Source organism: Sceloporus occidentalis, unplaced genomic scaffold, assembly GCF_023333645.1.
Source record: "Sceloporus occidentalis isolate IW3139 unplaced genomic scaffold, rSceOcc1.0.p SCAF_36, whole genome shotgun sequence".
NCBI classification, from domain to species: Eukaryota; Metazoa; Chordata; class Lepidosauria; order Squamata; family Phrynosomatidae; genus Sceloporus; species Sceloporus occidentalis.
In genome coordinates this window covers 888,654-906,276 of record NW_028317016.1, presented here as the reverse complement: position 1 = coordinate 906,276, position 17,623 = coordinate 888,654, and the positions used below count along the sequence as shown (strand labels likewise).

Sequence of the window (17,623 nt, the reverse complement as noted above, 5' to 3'; positions counted from 1 at the left end):
TGCCATCTCCTTAGCTTAGTTTCTCCGACAGTACATGCACTATCCATGCAAGCCCTACATTTTTTTAGCACTTGAATTCTTTGGTATGATTTTAAAACGGATGTTAAAACTGTTAGTTATTCTTGATTTGTCTTGGTATGTGAAAACCAGCCTGGAAGCCACATTATCATCATTATGTCAAACCTGATATTTCAAATTGTTTTATTAGGCATTTTAACTTGTTTCTGCCATTTTAATGAATTGCTTTAATTTTGAGATACAAAATAACAAATTCCAACTACAAGTTATTAGGTAATAACAATATAACAAATGTTAGGAATAGAAGTTCATGTCATTTTTACCACTAGGGGGCGACCTACCAATCTACCTTGGTATTTACATGTTATGCTATATAAAGTAATAAATAATAATAATACTAGGCAAATGGACACAGGGAAGTAACTACATTCTATTTCTATGTAAATTCTTTTTGTTCATGTTTTTAGGTTTTTATGTTTAATTCAGCATTCTAAAGGCAAAATCTGAGAAGACAAAACTTTAAAGTTATATTAATCAGTGATAGGCAAGGTCAGCTAATTTGACTCCAGCTTCCATAAGGATCAAAAGTATATGCTATGTTTACTTATGTATGCATCATCTATCAATCCTGCTTACTACAATTCCTGCTAAAAAAAAGAAGAAGAGAAGGGATATGTGGTCATCATGTTCATTTAGTTCTAGAAAGTGTAAACTTCCAATTTCACATATAAGCATTACACATATGATCTTTAAAACATGGAAGTATAGAATTTGCTGCCAAACGATTTTATGTGTAATGTTTATATGTGAAATTAGAAGTTTACACTCTTAAGAACTAAATGTTTCTAAAAAACATTTTAAAAAATGCATTATTTTTATGTGATTAAAGATGAAAGAAAAAAATCTGTTAACGTTATTTTGTTTAACATAGTAGTGAGTGCCATTTACGCCTTGCCTTAGTGAAACAGCATCTTTAAATCTCCCCAATCGACCATCAGAGAACTGGTTATGGATGCATGCAGTTCCATTTTTCGTAATAGGCTCCATCCCGTTCATAGTGTCACTTACTTGTAACATAGAAGTATACGAGTCTTTCGTCTCTCCCAGCTTTGTTGGAAGCAGAACATTTGTACATGATGGAGATGTTGGCTTGTTGGATCACCAGCCTGCTAACTGTCTGCAAAGTGACATATAACAGAATTTCAATACTGTTAGAAATAAGAAGTTGGTTAGTGTTTTAGTCACATGTCTTAGCAGGCATTTCGACCATTAAGAATGTTACATTCCTCCCCAGGGAAATGGATGCTGTGTCCCTATGTACTTATTAATTTTATAATATTAATAAATACTAAATTAATAAATAATATAAATTAATAATTCTTATATGTACATTCATATTAAACTCATTATATTGAAAGAATACGGTTTGCTTTATTATTTTATGTACCACATGCTCTTATGTTATTTGGTATACATATTGTGGATGAGATTTGTTTTAAGACTGAAGTTCTCCCACATTCAGCATTGGAAGTAACAGTCCTAGCACATAAGAAACGATTTGATCGTGTACAATGACACTTAATTGTCACGTAACACAAAAGCAAGCACAGATTGTTTCTGTAGGAGTTCAATATAGTCCTTAAAAGTTTCCCATGATGTTTTTAGGTGATTCAGTCATCAGAGAAAAATAATAAAATGCCATATCTGTTTAATGTTGTGTGTAAGGGGAACAGCACCTTTAAAGAGTAGCTGTCAACAAAAAACAGTGTAACTTTCAGACATTTTTTCGCCTAGAAATATTTTATAAATGCAATGGGCATCAAGGATCTCCTCCCAAGTTAGTACTTGAAATCGTCAAAGATAAATCTATAAATTCCTAGTTAAATGATTACCAGCGTTTTTATAAATGTGTAATTAAAAATCACTTTAAATATTTCGTATACTTTGTTGAACTGTCAATAGACTGCCATACATTTTGAATAAAGGTAAGGATGTTTTAGGAAGCATGCTTCCCTACAGACCTACTATTTAATATTATTGTTATTGATTCTGATAAAAGAGATGCCTGATTGTGATGTCATCCATCAATTCAGAATGATTTATAATCCAGAAAAAAATCAGAATTCATTTACAATTCAGAAAGAGTTATAATTAGTATAGTGAAAACATTTGAAGTTCTATAAAGGGATAGCTTTTGACATGGAGGATCCCACATGGGTTGGGCTACCATGTTGACTGATTAATAAGCTGATTAGTATCCCCCTGACTCATAGGGCAGTGATGAGGATAAAGCAATTAGACCATAGAATTGTGGTAATGCAATCACCATTACGTAAAATCAAAACAAAAAAAAATAATTTTTACTACATCCACCTGGGACACCCATTAGTCAGTTAGACTCTTACGCCCTATGCTTGTGTTGCTTCTTGTGAGCAAAATGATACAAATGATGTAATATGACCATATGTAATTACTGCCATACATATTTTACTGTTGAATGGTGACATATAAAATACTGAATTGTACTGAAAATATTAACTCTTTCAGCTGAGCAGTAGAATCTTTCTATGAGTTATTCTCTCCTCTAGCACGCATATACTTTAACTATGGATAAACTTTTAACCTAGGATAATCAGCTGACTGATATTTCTTCCTAGTATAGTTTTTTTTTGGGTACTTCCTTGATTGGAAAATAGATTGAGTTGCAGGCAGTTGCTGTTGTTGCATTGTAGATAATTGACTTCCCCAATAATTCATGATTGTTCCTGGCAGGATGACTTTAGGAAGTGCAATGCAATCAGGGAATATCACCCAGAGACCACATGGATACCTTATTCCGCCCCTCCACAAACTCGCTCCAAGTCTCAATGCTTTCAATGTTGTTTACCGCCCCATCCGGGGTTACGTCTTTCCAGTCCTTGCACTCGGGCATTCGGTCACGCTGATGTCTGCGAGAGGACCTCTGCCTTGCTCTGCAAGATGGAAAAGAAGGCGTTAGGCTGCTTTTATGTCTCTGATGAACTGTTGAATAATACATCTTCAATCTGTTCAACAATGATGGTGATACATGATCCTTACATTTGGAAATACAAGAGGACACACTGATGGCTTATTATTTAATACATTTTAATTAACTAATAATTTCAGATTATTTTTAATGTTTTAAATGTGTTAATAATTCCAAGTCTAGAAAAAATCTTAGGTAGAAACATATACATAAGTACAAATTCCTGGTCTGGGGTATAAATGTTAACATACTTTTTGTAAGAGAATGGAGTTGAGTAATTAAATGTTCAAAAAAAGGCATTATGATTATTATTAGAACATACACACTGCGGCGAGAATACATTTTGCATGGAGTCCACGGCCTCCACTGCCACTGGATAGATGTTGGAGCTGGAACCCCAAACACAGTGCAGGTAAGGGCTTGACGACTACCTTGAGCATAAATACCAGGTGACGAAGCTTCCTTCTCATGGATCTGGGGTGGGACTACGAGACACCGGAAAAATCAGTGTTACTTATCCAACTTTTTAAACAATGGCACACACATCGATGTATATGAGATATATGGTAAGAATAGCAGATAGATTACACAATGTTTCAAATTATTATTATCAGCCTTACAAATAATGACAGACTCTAGAAGGACTTATTATGATCAGCTAGAAGCATGTAAAAACGTGTACATTACAACTTTCCACAGGGTCAATGAAAGTTGAATTTGTCTTACTAATATATAATTGATTCATTAACTTTGCAGTTATGTCATTATGGGGAATGTTTTGCATTACCTTGAAAATGTTCACCATCAATGACCCTATGAATTTGGTGTTCCATGGCAATTAATTGCTAAAGTGTGTAAACGGACCACCAACGCTTGAAATCACTGGCTGTCAACTCTTCAAGGAGGTAAGCAAAAGTTTCTGGTTTTAGAGAATCCTACCAAACGCTCACGTCCCTCTTTAATTAGGACACGTGGATCTCTCTGAGACTGACATGAAGCACACTACGTTTTTGCACGAGAGTCCTAATTTTCAGGCACTGTCCAGAGTAACTGCTTTTGAAGGCAGTAAGAACCCTCCGTTCTCCCCTGACCGGCCCGGGGAGCTGTAAAATGAATTGGGGTCTAGTATTTTGCTGAAACCCAGCAATGCATTTACAAATGGCGTAATAACATCAATATTTCCATAACTTATAAAAGGCAATTTTGTAAATGGAATAAAATATAACTCTATCATGTATTCCTCTTACCATTCACCACCAGCTGCAAGCTTATTCTTTCTTCTAGACTAGCTTGCTCATTCCTTAGCACCAGCGTGTATGTTGCTGTGTCCAGCTCCACCACATCTCGGATCTGCAAAGCATGCTGGGCCTGACGGTACTTGCTGTAGATGCTACTAAAAGGTATCAGCTTCCCATCTTTAAACCTAAGAGAAAGAAACAGAACATATAAAAATATTTGTAATGCATAGGAGCAACGTGGAGCTAACTGTAGGAGTTTTATTAGCATTGCAGGTGTTCCTATGCACAATAACTACATGTAACTTTGTGAATAGAACATTTTATAGGTAAGGTGTTCAGGAGAAGCGGGTGAACTATTTGGAAAAATGGATATCAAAATTAAACCAAGGCCCCTTTTGGCTAGTAGCCAATAAGCCTCTTGTTATATCTTGGCTGAGCTGATAATATATATTAAGGTCTAATAACCAAAATTAGTGTCTCAGTTATCAGTTTAGTCTTCATTTTCAGCCTGACTAATGTTGGCTATGACTCAAAAAGCTCCATGGGAAAAATCTCACCCAAGCCAAACGCCCTTCTGACTTCTATTTGAAAGTAATCTAACAACAAAACTATAGAGAGACAGCCAGGAGCCAGGGCCCAACCTAGTGCAGTTCAGATGGAATTATATTATATTTGAATGGATACACGAGGCAAAAATATTAAAATGCATTCATTATTTAGAAAATAAAGGGAAAAAAATGCCCGATAGTGTCCAGCCCAATTAGTCTGCCAATGTTTCTAACTCATGTAAATCATCAAACCTCATCTGGTTTTTGGCCTTGTCTTGTGTTCAAGATAAAGGATCCCTTGGTCATGAATATTCATAATAAAGAGACTTGTAAGGGGCAGGGGGCTGCCAATATCTTTAATCAATTAAAATGTTATCCATATTACAGCAGTCTGATAAAGTGTCTGATAAAAGGTAATATTTTGTCTGGCTTCAGCTTTTTCACTATGGGGAAAAGCTGTTTGGCCAATAGCTTTGGAATGGTTCATGGAATACAAGTTAAGAAAATAGTGAGAAAATTCAATTTTCTCCTAAAGTAGCAAATATTAAAGCCTTTGTGGAATACGCTAAAGCTAAGATAGTTGTTTGATAGACATATCAATTCATAGCATATAAAAATACTTGGCTAACCAAACACTAATTTAAATCCCCAAATGAAACATGATTATTGGTCTTTTATTTTAGGTTGAGTATAATGTCAGTCCCAGCTGAGTCTAGCAACAATGAAGTGTCAAGAGTAGGGGACTGGTCTCCTGTTACACTTTATAGAAATTTACATTAGCTCGGCGTAGGTAGTCGGAGTAAAAGGCATTTGCCAGAGGACGACTGGCAAAGTGGACATAAGGGTGACGGTCCACTGAGCTACTCTGATTGAAAGACCGTAGGACACTTGCAACTGTATGAATAGCCACAGGACAATTACAGTTAAGCGCCTGGTGGGCTTCAGGTTACTACTGAGTAGGGCTTGAATGATCACCAAACTGGAAAAGGCAGTATATCTACTCTAGAACATCTAAGCCACAGGAAGAAATGAAAAAAAAAACCCACAAAACATAAAAAGTTTTAATAACTTAAATGGAATGTTTAACATGTATCCTTAAAGTGCCATTTGTTTTTCAATATTTTCATAGAAAATAGTTTATTAATCATTAATCCAGTAGCTTTCACGAAATAAAAGGCATCAGACCCCTGATCTAAAGTAACAATAGAGTAACAGTAGAGCTCATGTTCTAAGCTGCTCCCAACACATGGCTTCAAAATCTTGGAGTTAATGCACTACAATAACAAACAGAATACACATCATACCACTGGAATGAGGGAGGTGGGTATGCCGAGACTTTAACGGAGAGCTTTACTATCTTTTCTCCAGCTGTGGCCTCTATCACCTTCTTCTCCTTGTTCTCTACACTGATGAAAGGTTTTTCTAGGGAGAATATGAAAGAGAAAAAAGACGGCAACAACAATTAGATGGGGATTTCAAGCAAATACAAATAGCAAAAGTATAGAAGGGTAGAAGGGTGGAAGAATATGACATTTATTATAATGAATTATCACGTTACTTATTACTAAGACAATAGACTATGATTAGCTAAAAACAAGGAGCCAAAATAAACTAAATAGCTAATAATAACATTATTAATTAAACATTGATCATAACATTTTAGGTGCTTTATGTGGTCTTGCAAGGGGAAAATTGATAAACGCTTGTATTGTTATAGCCACAAAGCAGGCACTTGTTGAGATTTTGCCAAAATACATTTAACTGTTTGGCATAAGAAACAGTGAATGCAGAAAAAAACGTATCATCAAATCCTAACCCTTCCCAATTCTCTACCATTCTGTACCATGTACAATGACCTCGCAGCTCTCCTGGTATTGCCACGTCTCGCTGATAGCATGGCAAACGTACTTCCCCAGGTCTGCCTGGCTTACGTCAGGCACAGTCAGTGTACTGTACATCTCTGTGTGGTCCTGCTGTGGCCGTCGATCGGAGTTCTCGATCACATAGCGATCAGTCTACAAAAAGAAATTGAACAGTAAGCTACAATGCACAAATACTGTTTCCTGGCCATAGTGATAGCACCGGTGAAGCAGTGGCTTAGGGGGGAAGATATTTTAATATTAACTGTTAAGATGATACTTGCATGGTGGTTTAGCAGTTGACTTTTTATGACTTGTTCAGCTCAGCTGCATGACATCTTCTAAGCATAAATATATTGGAAAGTCCTCATCTATATGGAAATGAATGCAGCAAAGCAGGGCCGGACTGGGGATGTCTAAATGGACCTGGTACATTAATGACAGCAGCTTCCAAATGAGGCCCCTGGCTAGAAAGAGGCAAATGCCCATTATCACATGTATCCAAATGTGCTTTGCACACTCCAGGACCTCCTCTGCCGCTGGAATGGCATTATCAGTAAGTACCTGATCCTATTGTACTCCAGCCAGCCAGGCATTTGCCCAGTGTGCCAGATAGCCTTCTTAGTGCAGGTCACACCACATACTCCTCTAAATAAGCCGAACTAGGGTTGAGCTGATTCACCCATGAATTTGTACCATTGCTACACCTATGACGGACCTTGAGAACCTACCAGAGAGGAGCAGGACACTGCCTTCAACAGAGAAGCTGTTACATTGGATGCGAGTTACAGATTCTAATGTGTCATGGCTCACTTTAATTGGCAAATTCTGCTGTAATACATGGGATGGGCAGAGGGGCAGATCTAGAGGTCTTCCAAACATTGCTCCAAGAACCAGCTTGGCAGGATATTGCTATACTAAAACAAAGGTTTTTAAGGTTTTTTGGCAGGGTAGTCCCTATGTTTCTAGCTTCAAGGGGGTTTCAGAAATTTCTGGCAAATTTCTATAAAATAATAACAATAATAATAATTATAAGTAACCTGTAAGGCGCTGTACACATGTCTAGAAATGATAACAAAATGATTACCATTTTACCAGGATAGTCCCAGTTAAAGTTCACTGGGGTATTGAATTCAGCTGTCACGGTGCAGTTCAAAACTAACTGGTCTCCGACCAATAACTCCACAGTGTTCTTTGGAATCAGTTGCATATCATAGAACTGGATTCCTGCGATGAGCACACAAAATATACACGACAAAGCTTCAATACTTGAATTAATGAATTAAAAAGGAATTATACATTCAGCACATTGGGATTGTTTTCCTATCCATAAATGCAGTGTTTTTGACGCATGCAGCTAAAGCCTTCCGATATGTTAGATTTTCTGATCCATGTTAGCTGTGTATTAAAATGCAAAGAGAACACCACAGGGAATCAATCCACATTCATTTAATAATTCACAAACAATAACAGGTGTACAAGCCATTACATCGTCATCTACTACCACTTCTGCTGTAATATTATACCACTTCTATGCCACCCTTTAAGTGAAGTAAAACCTCCTTACATTAAATCTAAGCCTTCGACTCTCAGAGTTTTAGACCATGACCTCTGATTCTAACATTTCTCCTTGTTTCAAATACACTTCCCTCTTGTACTAAATTACTAAATGATGTGCAAATTTTGCAGTCAAATATATTGATGTTTTCATTCTTACCTGTAAAGTGGACAAAAAAGTAATTGGATAGAAACTCTTTTCTGTCAATGACAGTTCTACACCGCAGTAGGAGGGCATCTCTTATCCTTTCTGTAGGAACCAACATTCCTTCTTTATTGTCCCATGTAACACTCTTTCCATCTGGTTTAATGACTGAATTTGGCTAAAGGAAGACAGTCCTTGATTACTCTATCAGCTTTAATCACATATTTTAGGCTTTTAAGGAGCTCATGTTGGTTATTAAATCCGTATACAAACAAACTAAACCTGGAACAATGTTTACTTTGAGCTGTAAAGTGTTAATTTATTTATAAAAAAAAATAGTTACATATTGTTTTGTAAAATATAAAATATTATTTTGTAAATTAACAGATGTGCTATGTTGAAAATATCACTAAAGCTTCTGAGAAATAAAAGCAATTTTTGGCCCTTACCGTGTACAGTGTCACATTAAGGTCTGGAATTGACACGAGACATGGAACTCTGGTGCTTTCCTTAGTAATTAGTAGCGTCCCGAGATTGTTTATAAAAGGCTGCTCCCAATCTGAGGAGATAACAAAAGGCCTGAAGAAGACATCTACTACATTCAAAAAACAGAGTTAGCCCGAGTTTGATGGTTAAGTCTACCTTTTAACGTCTACCACTTCTTCTGGTATTCTCACAGTATTAGACTACGGTCTCTTGTTCTAGCATTTCTAATCCTTTTAAATATCCTTCCCTCTTGTACTTTGTTACGCATACCCTCCCTCTGGTCTTCAAGCTACTGTTTAGTCTTCCCTTATAATGTTTATCCTGCACCCACAGGACTCCAAGGCATGGGGGACTCCCTCTCTTGGGCATGGCACAGAAAATAAGAAACTGGCAACACCACTCTAATCCTGTCAAGTAGCCAATCAAGGGAGAGTCTCCATGATACTCAAAATGTATGCATGCAATACATGCTATGATTAGTAGGCAGGGGTAACATCATATAGGGGTGGGTCTAGCCTAGGTACCCTTTGGAGGGGTGGAGAGTGGATGGGGGTAGGTGTGTGTGTGAGCAGGAATAGGAATGACCAAGCACTATTCCCTTGCCTGGAGCTTGAATATGCTAACCTTGAGCTCTAGGGAAGCAGGGCTTCACCCTGAGAATCCCAGTAAAACTCAGCAAGTTCCTTGGTACGCACATATGTTGCTGCTTTCAGATGAACTTTATAGAAATGTCTATATACTGTATTTCCAGGCCCACATTGTGCAAAAATTTAAGCTGACTAAGTCAACACAGCCTCTGATGACCCTGGTCCTCTTACCTCGCACAAATACATGGATGCTGGCAGCAGTGGTCCCTTTGATCTTGGCATCGATGAATTTGTAGTGGCAGCAGTAAGAGCCAGTGTCATTAGCTCGAGCGCCAACCAGCTTAAACACCTTGCAGTAAGGCTTGCCTGTGACACCGTCACACTCTTCCTCTGTCACCGTGCGTCCGTTGCCGGTATTTACAACCACCCCAGAGTGTTTATCCTTTGTGTCGATATCTGTGTCTTTAGAGCCCCCGGGCCACGACCACTGCAGGGGCCGCTGTCCCCTACCAAGGACAAGATAAAAGTTATAAGTTATAATTTAGTCATTTACATGTAAGCAAAATATGTCTTGCCATGCACCAATATTGAATATGTATATTTAAAAAAAGTATAGGCATTATACCGTATTGGCTCGAATATAGGCCGCACTTTTTTCCCCCACTTTAAGTCTTTAAAGTGGGGGTGCGGCCTATATTCGGGGTCTAGTGCCCGACGCCCGGGACATGCAGTCCCGGGCGCCGGGCAGGCAGCGGGGCTAGGATACAGATCCCCCGCAGTGGTGCAGAGGACCTCCATCCTACTCCCCGATACGCTCAGACAGCCTCCCCTGCCAGCACTTCCCACGGAGGGGGGGTGCCGGCACGGGAGGTTGTCTAAGCGCATCGTGCGGTTGTCTAACCGCACGATGCGTTTGACCTCTGGCCCCCCGTCTGACTTACCGGAGCAGACTCCCGGGTGTCTTGCGGGGCCGGCGGCGGACATCTACGCAATACGCGTATACAACTTCCGGTGCCGGATGTGCCGGCACCGGAAGTTGTATACGCGTATTGCGTAGATGTCCCCCGCCGGCCTCGCAAGACACCCGGGAGTCTGCTCCGGTAAGTCGGGGGGCAGAGGAGGACAGTGGCAGCATATCTCGGGGGGGGAACGGACAGTGGCAGCATATCTCGGGGGGGGGGGTTCGGACAGTGGCAGCATATCTCGGGGGGGGGGTTCGGACAGTGGCAGCATATCTCGGGGAGGGAGGACAGTGGCAGCATATCTCGGGGAGGGAGGACAGTGACAGCATATCTCGGGGGGGGGGACAGAGTGGCAGCATGTTTTTTTTGTGCTTTTTTAAAGAAAAAAACTTTTTCTTTAAAAAAGCACCAAACTTTTAGGGTGCGGCCTATATACGGGGGCGGCCTATATCTGAGCCAATACGGTAATTGTATTGTCATAATATAACATATTGCTGTATAATTTGCATACCTGGAACTTCCCAAGGTAGGCTACCCAGAGCTCTCTCTTCTAGGGGACTGGCTACCCATGCACAGGTGTGGAGCTACCTGAACATAGTTGAGGATGGGAGTAGGCAGGGGGTGGTCAAATGTTGCTACCCTGCCCAAAGAAAAATTACACTGACATGGAGACCTAGGGAAGCAGGGCTTCAGCCGGAGACTCTGGATCAGATCTTGGTGTATGACAAGATATAGTTTGCTTGCATGTAATGATAACTAAAGAGCTCTTTCCCTGAGATCTGAGTCTGATTGAACATCTCTTTTTGTAATAGAGGGTAATGAAAATCAAAAGTTGTTTGTGGTGTGAACTACTGCGGAGTTTACTCAGCAAAAAAAATAAAAATAAAAACAAAAACAATTCAGTTAGAGGATGTTTCCGAGGCTGGAACCAAGTTCATGGAGAGATGTGTGTTGAAATCATTAGTTCTTTATTCTAAACATATTAATCAATTATGATTGTGTATCGTATCATAAAATTTACTTTTTAAAGTAACACACTGCCTGATGACAACCTAATCTCCAGGAGGCACCTGCAATACGCTGATTTAGTGGTAAAGCCAGTTAATTTTATGTACTTTTTTCATGGTGGTCCACAGTTATGTTATTCTATGACACAGCTGGACTTAATTATAAAAGCAGGGGAAACTCAAGAATTGAAGACGGGAATGAATAAGGACTCTAAGGGGAGAGATGAAAAGGTTTGAATGTATTTCCACTAAAGGTCCTTAGAGGGAGAGAAAGGCAATATCACTTGACCCCACCGATTATGAGTAAATTTAATAGGGTCCTTAGCCCCAGCTACGGCTCTCTTTAATTCCAAACAATGTGTTGGAACTAGCTACATGTGGATATTAGAGGTTGTGTGAATAATAGGCTTAGAGACTGACAGATTGTTAAGAGAAAAAAAAGGTGAAACAATTTGAACCCAGGGGTTTTTACTGTATTTTTGCCAGTTTTTAGAAGTTCACATAAGAACAATGCTTCTCTTCTACAAAGGATTCCTTTAGTTAAAAAAATGGAAAAACGGCTTCATAAGGTATACTGCGTGAAAACTGCTTCTGTGTGCTTTTTTGATTTGGAGTCCTTACCCAAAATTAATACCTTTTCGTGGGCACATACAAAAAAAGGAAATTAAAGTTACATAAGGTTTCGGGAATATGGTGGGAATATGCCGTTACCTTGGTTGCCTTGGTCATGTCTACCTTGTAATATTTGCCAATATTTACAAAATATTAAATGGGTATACTTTGGCGTCATTTTCTTCAGCCGCAACTTAAATGTTAAGTGAATAAACCCCTCTGTTTATCCTTCGTTGTGGATCATGACCGGACTGTCGATGTTGTGGCGGCCCTGATACGTTAAGGCCAGTGGCCACCTGTTGACTTGGATGGGGCAGATGGCTTCATATACACAACCGCTATGCTTTTATGGTAGTATGTCGTGCGTCTGGGCATATCCAGCCACTGGCCACATGCTACTGCTCTCTATCCTCTAAATTGTAAGGTTGTTTGAGCGTTTTGTATCAAAAAAAGGAGACTGAAGGATGAGGTGAAACAAGGTTAGTCTCATTAAGCAAATATGCATTAACATTGCACTTCAAATGAGGTTTATTTGTTTCAAGACTTTACTACTATCCCTTTAACCAGCTAAGGTTTTGGAATATTGCCCCTCGGTGTCTAAAAGCATATGTTAAACCCCCAGAAAAGCACGTTAAACTTTTTATATTGTGGTCATTAGTCTGGTGTCAATGACTTTCATTGTTTTGATGTTGCAGTTAGAGTGTGGGTGCCTGGGACTCATAATATGAACACAAGACGTAATCCTACTTAAAGGTGAAGTTCAGCTTTACAACATATGGGGAAAAAGTCTAAATACTCCCTCAAACTATTTCTTTTTCATAAAGGAGTGAAGATTCAGACACTGATTTGTACTCCTCTCTATCCATTTTTAAAAGTTTTCTTTGAGTTCCGCATTAGCATCTTTACTTCAAGTATAGAAAGTTACGTGTTAAGTCCTGATTTGGGTACTATTGCCCTGTCTTGCTGAGCTGCCCCGCTAACTGGCCTTCGGTTGTGAAATTGATCGAAGTCTATGCTTTTGGAATACAGACCTCATGGTCCCATGTGGTCTCACCCTAGAGCCATGTGCTAAAATGTGACATCATATCCTGTCGTTCTCCAATGCATCTCAATTTGTTAAGGTGTCAGGTCCGGCCCAGCTCCTAGCCACACGCCCCCTGCATCTAATCACGCACCCCAACAAAGGTATCCACTTTTGGGCACCTGAAATGTCCAGGGTATGGTAACGTCTCCATGATTTTAGACAGTTTTGGCTGGGTGCTAGAACTGGATGGAGGTGAGTAACGCACACAAGTGTAGTTATGTGTAAGAAATGTGTTCCACCAAACGGATCTCCTTCAAGGGACTGGGGAGGTGCAGGGAAGCATGCCAAATGTATACAGATAGTTCTGATTAATACTCAACTTAAAGTTCATAGGGGGACTAGAGTATACCTTTAAAAACATTGTGTCCTGCACAATGCAGTCTTATAAGCTATTCTGTTAAAAAACATTCTGGTCACCCTAATGTCAGTGGCGTATTCTAGCCCAGGGCTATGGCGGCAGGTCTGTTGTATAAGGAGCCAATTGTCGCCACTCAATGGGCCCATTAACACTATGGAGGACTGTGCCCAGTGGACACAGTCTTCCATAGTTTCTTTTTGCCCAGCCCAGTAAGTCCTTAAAAAACTTTGTGATTTGATGTCATATCTCAATGCCCAGTAGTAAGGACTGTGGCATGAAGAGGGAGGCTGGATAAATACGCCACTGTCTACTGGATCAAATGACAAATAAACACTACATTGGGGATGCTATAAACTGCACAGACACAACATTTTAGCTCTACAAGTGTAAGAAAAGTATTTTCTGCTTCTTAAAAATTATTGTTTATATTATTAATTAAGAACAAAGGAATGTTAAATGTGATTACTATGCTGGACAGTAAATGGGGATAACAATTTCCGATCACAGATAATTTGGAATGTAATCGTTCCTCTGCAATTATGCAAATTAAGAAACACTATATTCTAAACGTATACTTAATTGCCATTTTAGTTATTGTTGTCACCTCTAGTTAGACATAGTGTGATATAAAGCTGTTAATATTCTTTTAAAAGTCAGGCTAAGAATTCTGACCTAATTCTCCAGCTCAATGAATTCTACAAATTCAGCTTTTCAATACTTATGTATCCAGTGCTCCATTTCCAAAGAAAACTGGGAACATTTTCAAATTCAATTCATTATAGAGCTAGAAAAACAGTGCCCTGCATTTTGGATCTTGGACAGGCATATGTGATTAGCAAAGACATTTTTCCTCTGCTTCTCAAATATTAAATCCTGGGGCTAGGATCAACAGATAGACATCAAGGCGTGCATCTTAAAAGACGACTTGGAGCACGGAAAGTTCATATTTGCTAGTGTACCTTGCTTTTTTGTTATTTGTCCTGCACACAGAAATAATAGGATTGGAATTCCAAAGTTCAGATCCTCCAAAACAAGTAAAATATAAAATTTATCAATAACTGTCTGGAATCATCTGCTTCTAAAACAACTGGATTACCATACCGCTGAGTTGGCGCATATATTGAGCACTAGTATTTTCCAATGCCAATGTAGACAAGCAGACATGGTTCAATGATGGCTATACCCACTTTTATTGTAGAGTCATTGTCATAAAGTTTTACTAATCATCAAGTTTTTTATGGAAATAATCCCACAACTACAGTACAGTATATATTGGGGTAACATAGTGGCGGTTAAACAATTTTAGGGTTTGCTTCCCCTTCTGTATTTTGTGTGTGTATGTATAATATATATATATATATATACTAGATGCCAGTTAAATCAAATGTTGGATTTTGGGTACACTGAAGCAAAAAAAAAATATGCATTTTATTTTGATCAATAGCCCTGCAGAAATATCTTTAAAAAAATAATATATATATATATATATATAAATTTTCTAAGTAGATGTGTATGCATCTATATATAACTAAATATATTATTAAGTAATACATTAAAATAATACGTTGGTATTATGATATTGGCATTTTTAGCAGATATTCAGGTTTTATGCTTTTTAAATATTTCTTACCTGCAGCTAATGGTTAATGTGTCATTGGAGTTGATGACAAGTTCTTCCTCTGAGATGTTAAGAGTAGGTGGGATCATAGAATATCCACACACCAGATCTGAGAAGAAAACGAGAAGCAAATTCAGAGTCTTGTTTCACATCCCAAATCACTGTAGTTAATTGAAGATGAAGTCCCGGCCATTTAGTTGGCAAATGACCCACCTCCCACCTGTGTCAACATCTTCAAGAAAGCAAAACAATGTTCTATTCATATTCAGGCAGAAACTCTGGGGAATGTGTTATGTCAAACTCAATGTGGCATGGGCTCTGGACTTCATAGTAAAGCCGAGGCAGCTTCTAATAACCTTTCTTGGAAGCATTTATGATCACGTTCATTGTTTCAATGGTGGGACCTTAATTATTCCATGTGTTGTATTTGATTGCTATACAAACCCCTGAAATAATTGACTAGCTTACTTATTTAAAAATCCTGGTCGTTTGTTTTTTCTTTTCCAAGTTGGCTTTGAAAATATACCATTTAAGACAATTAGGACTAAATGAACCAAAACAGAAAGCTTGGCAGAATTTCCACACTAGGTAACTCCGTATCTTTTGACAAAGAGCAGAGAGAACGAGTATCCGATGACATTTATATTCAAAATACAGATTCATTCCTTGACAGCGGGTGGTAAAAGGATTACGTTTGCTGATGTGACCACATCAGATGAGATTTGTCATAATTGAGACACTTAAAAGTTAATTAATTACAGTTGGAATTACTAGAACTCAATATGGGCTCCTCTTTCAAATGTCCTCTGTTTTAAAGGTACCACCAGTCTTAGGCAGAACTATTGGTTGAATATAGAAACATAAGCTTCTCCAAAGGCAGTATTTTAGCTTCCCCCTAATTGACTCCATGTTGTTTTTAGCACTACCCTATGTCAGCAATCCCCATGCCATCTTAATCCAGACAAGATAATAATAGTCTTTGAGATAACTCTTCCATACTTAACCTCAACAGAGATGTCACCACAAGACCTCTCATTTCTACAATGCATCTTTGTATTGGCTACATGGAGCTAAAAGCCACAGACATTTTGACACCATTGCTCTCAATCCCTAAAATCACCCACAGGGATATTTCACATTACCTACAGGCTTTCTGCCTGCTAATCTGGCTATATATATATATACAGTATCTCACAAAAGTGCGTACACCCCTCACATTTCTGTAAATATTTTCATTATATCTTTTCATGTGACAGCACTGCCTTAACCCTCTTGGGCATGACGTTCACCAGACCTTCACAGGTAGCCACTGGAGTCCTCTTCCACTCCTCCATGACGACATCACGGTGCTGGTGGATGTTAGAGACCTTGCGCTCCCCCACCTTCCGTTTGAGGATGCCCCACAGATGCTCATTAGGGTTTAGAACTAGAGACATGCTTATTTGGTTCAGATGGTTTTATATATATATATTTGCTTTTCCTATAATTCATTAACATTTGCATCACCTTCAGATCTTCTAGCTAGTGCAGTAAATATAGGGAAAAAAGTTAAGAGTTCTAACCACGGACAAAATAGGTTCTAGTGCTATACTATATATCCTTTCTTCTGAAATGGGGGGCTATTATCTGGTCTGGTCAGTACCCCAGGAAAAAACCCTTCATGTAAATTGCATTTAAGATGGTATTTTGTTAAATGTTTAGTAACAAGGCTGATAAGTGAGCTGACATTTGTAGCAGCTTCCATAAATTGTATCAATGCTCCTTGCAGTTGATTTATAAACTGTGCGTTTGACACAAATCAAATGGGTAGAGAAAAAAGCTTTGCATTTAACGTTCAGTACACGTTGCACAAACAGTGTGTCCGTTACTGAAAAGCTGACACAAGTGAAACAAAATAGAGTGTCAGTGACATTTTCAAGGTGGCACTGTATATAAATACTAAAAATGACTTAATTTTATGGTATTTTATTAAACATTACATGCAAATTGTTTGGCGGTGACATTTGTGTAGGTAATAGTGATTAATGAGGCTTTATTCATGGGCGTATTCGCCTACTTTAGAAAAAAAACAAAACAATGTTGTTTTTGTGCCTTGAACTAGAACAATGTAAAAAAAAAAAAAAAAAAAAAAAGGGAGTTTTTCTCATACAAAAACGTATACTAAAAAGCTGAGGACACAAAGACACAATACATCCCCGCTAATGCTTTTTGGATTATATTATCATCATTTGTGGATAATCAAAAGAACAACAAATGCAAAGTGTCCCACGATCTTCAGAACTGACACACATTTGGACCTAAATCCTACTTCTCTTGCCTTTGGTTATGTGATGACCAGACTGTTTGGCATGAAACCATGGAGACATTTTTATTTGCAATGGTGAAAACAAGTGTTACAAGAATTATGTGTTCAGATATACTCCAAACTAGGTAATAAGTCTGCTCTTTATATAATATTGTGGTTATTAAAGCTCTACTAGCACTGACTGGTGACGTGTTTTTGATGATATTATGTAATAATGTTTCATCAGGGTAAG

General features: G+C 38.5%; 1 protein-coding gene across 1 annotated transcript in view; it reads right to left on the bottom strand.

Moving 5' to 3' along the window:
- LOC149297843 (vascular endothelial growth factor receptor 3-like) overlaps positions 1 to 17,126 on the bottom strand; it is a 33,585-nt gene extending 16,459 nt beyond the window's left edge. The window contains exons 1-12 of the mRNA XM_089488062.1: positions 17,066 to 17,126; positions 15,099 to 15,195; positions 9,677 to 9,951; positions 8,822 to 8,931; positions 8,388 to 8,550; positions 7,758 to 7,897; positions 6,655 to 6,826; positions 6,116 to 6,233; positions 4,273 to 4,448; positions 3,348 to 3,510; positions 2,849 to 2,990; positions 1,087 to 1,195 (exon numbers count right to left, since the gene is read on the bottom strand). Coding sequence (XP_089344188.1) covers positions 1,087 to 1,195; positions 2,849 to 2,990; positions 3,348 to 3,510; positions 4,273 to 4,448; positions 6,116 to 6,233; positions 6,655 to 6,826; positions 7,758 to 7,897; positions 8,388 to 8,550; positions 8,822 to 8,931; positions 9,677 to 9,951; positions 15,099 to 15,195; positions 17,066 to 17,126 — 1,726 coding nt within the window. The remainder of the gene's footprint in view (positions 1 to 1,086; positions 1,196 to 2,848; positions 2,991 to 3,347; positions 3,511 to 4,272; positions 4,449 to 6,115; positions 6,234 to 6,654; positions 6,827 to 7,757; positions 7,898 to 8,387; positions 8,551 to 8,821; positions 8,932 to 9,676; positions 9,952 to 15,098; positions 15,196 to 17,065) is intronic.
- Between the last annotated feature and the right edge of the window lie 497 nt (positions 17,127 to 17,623).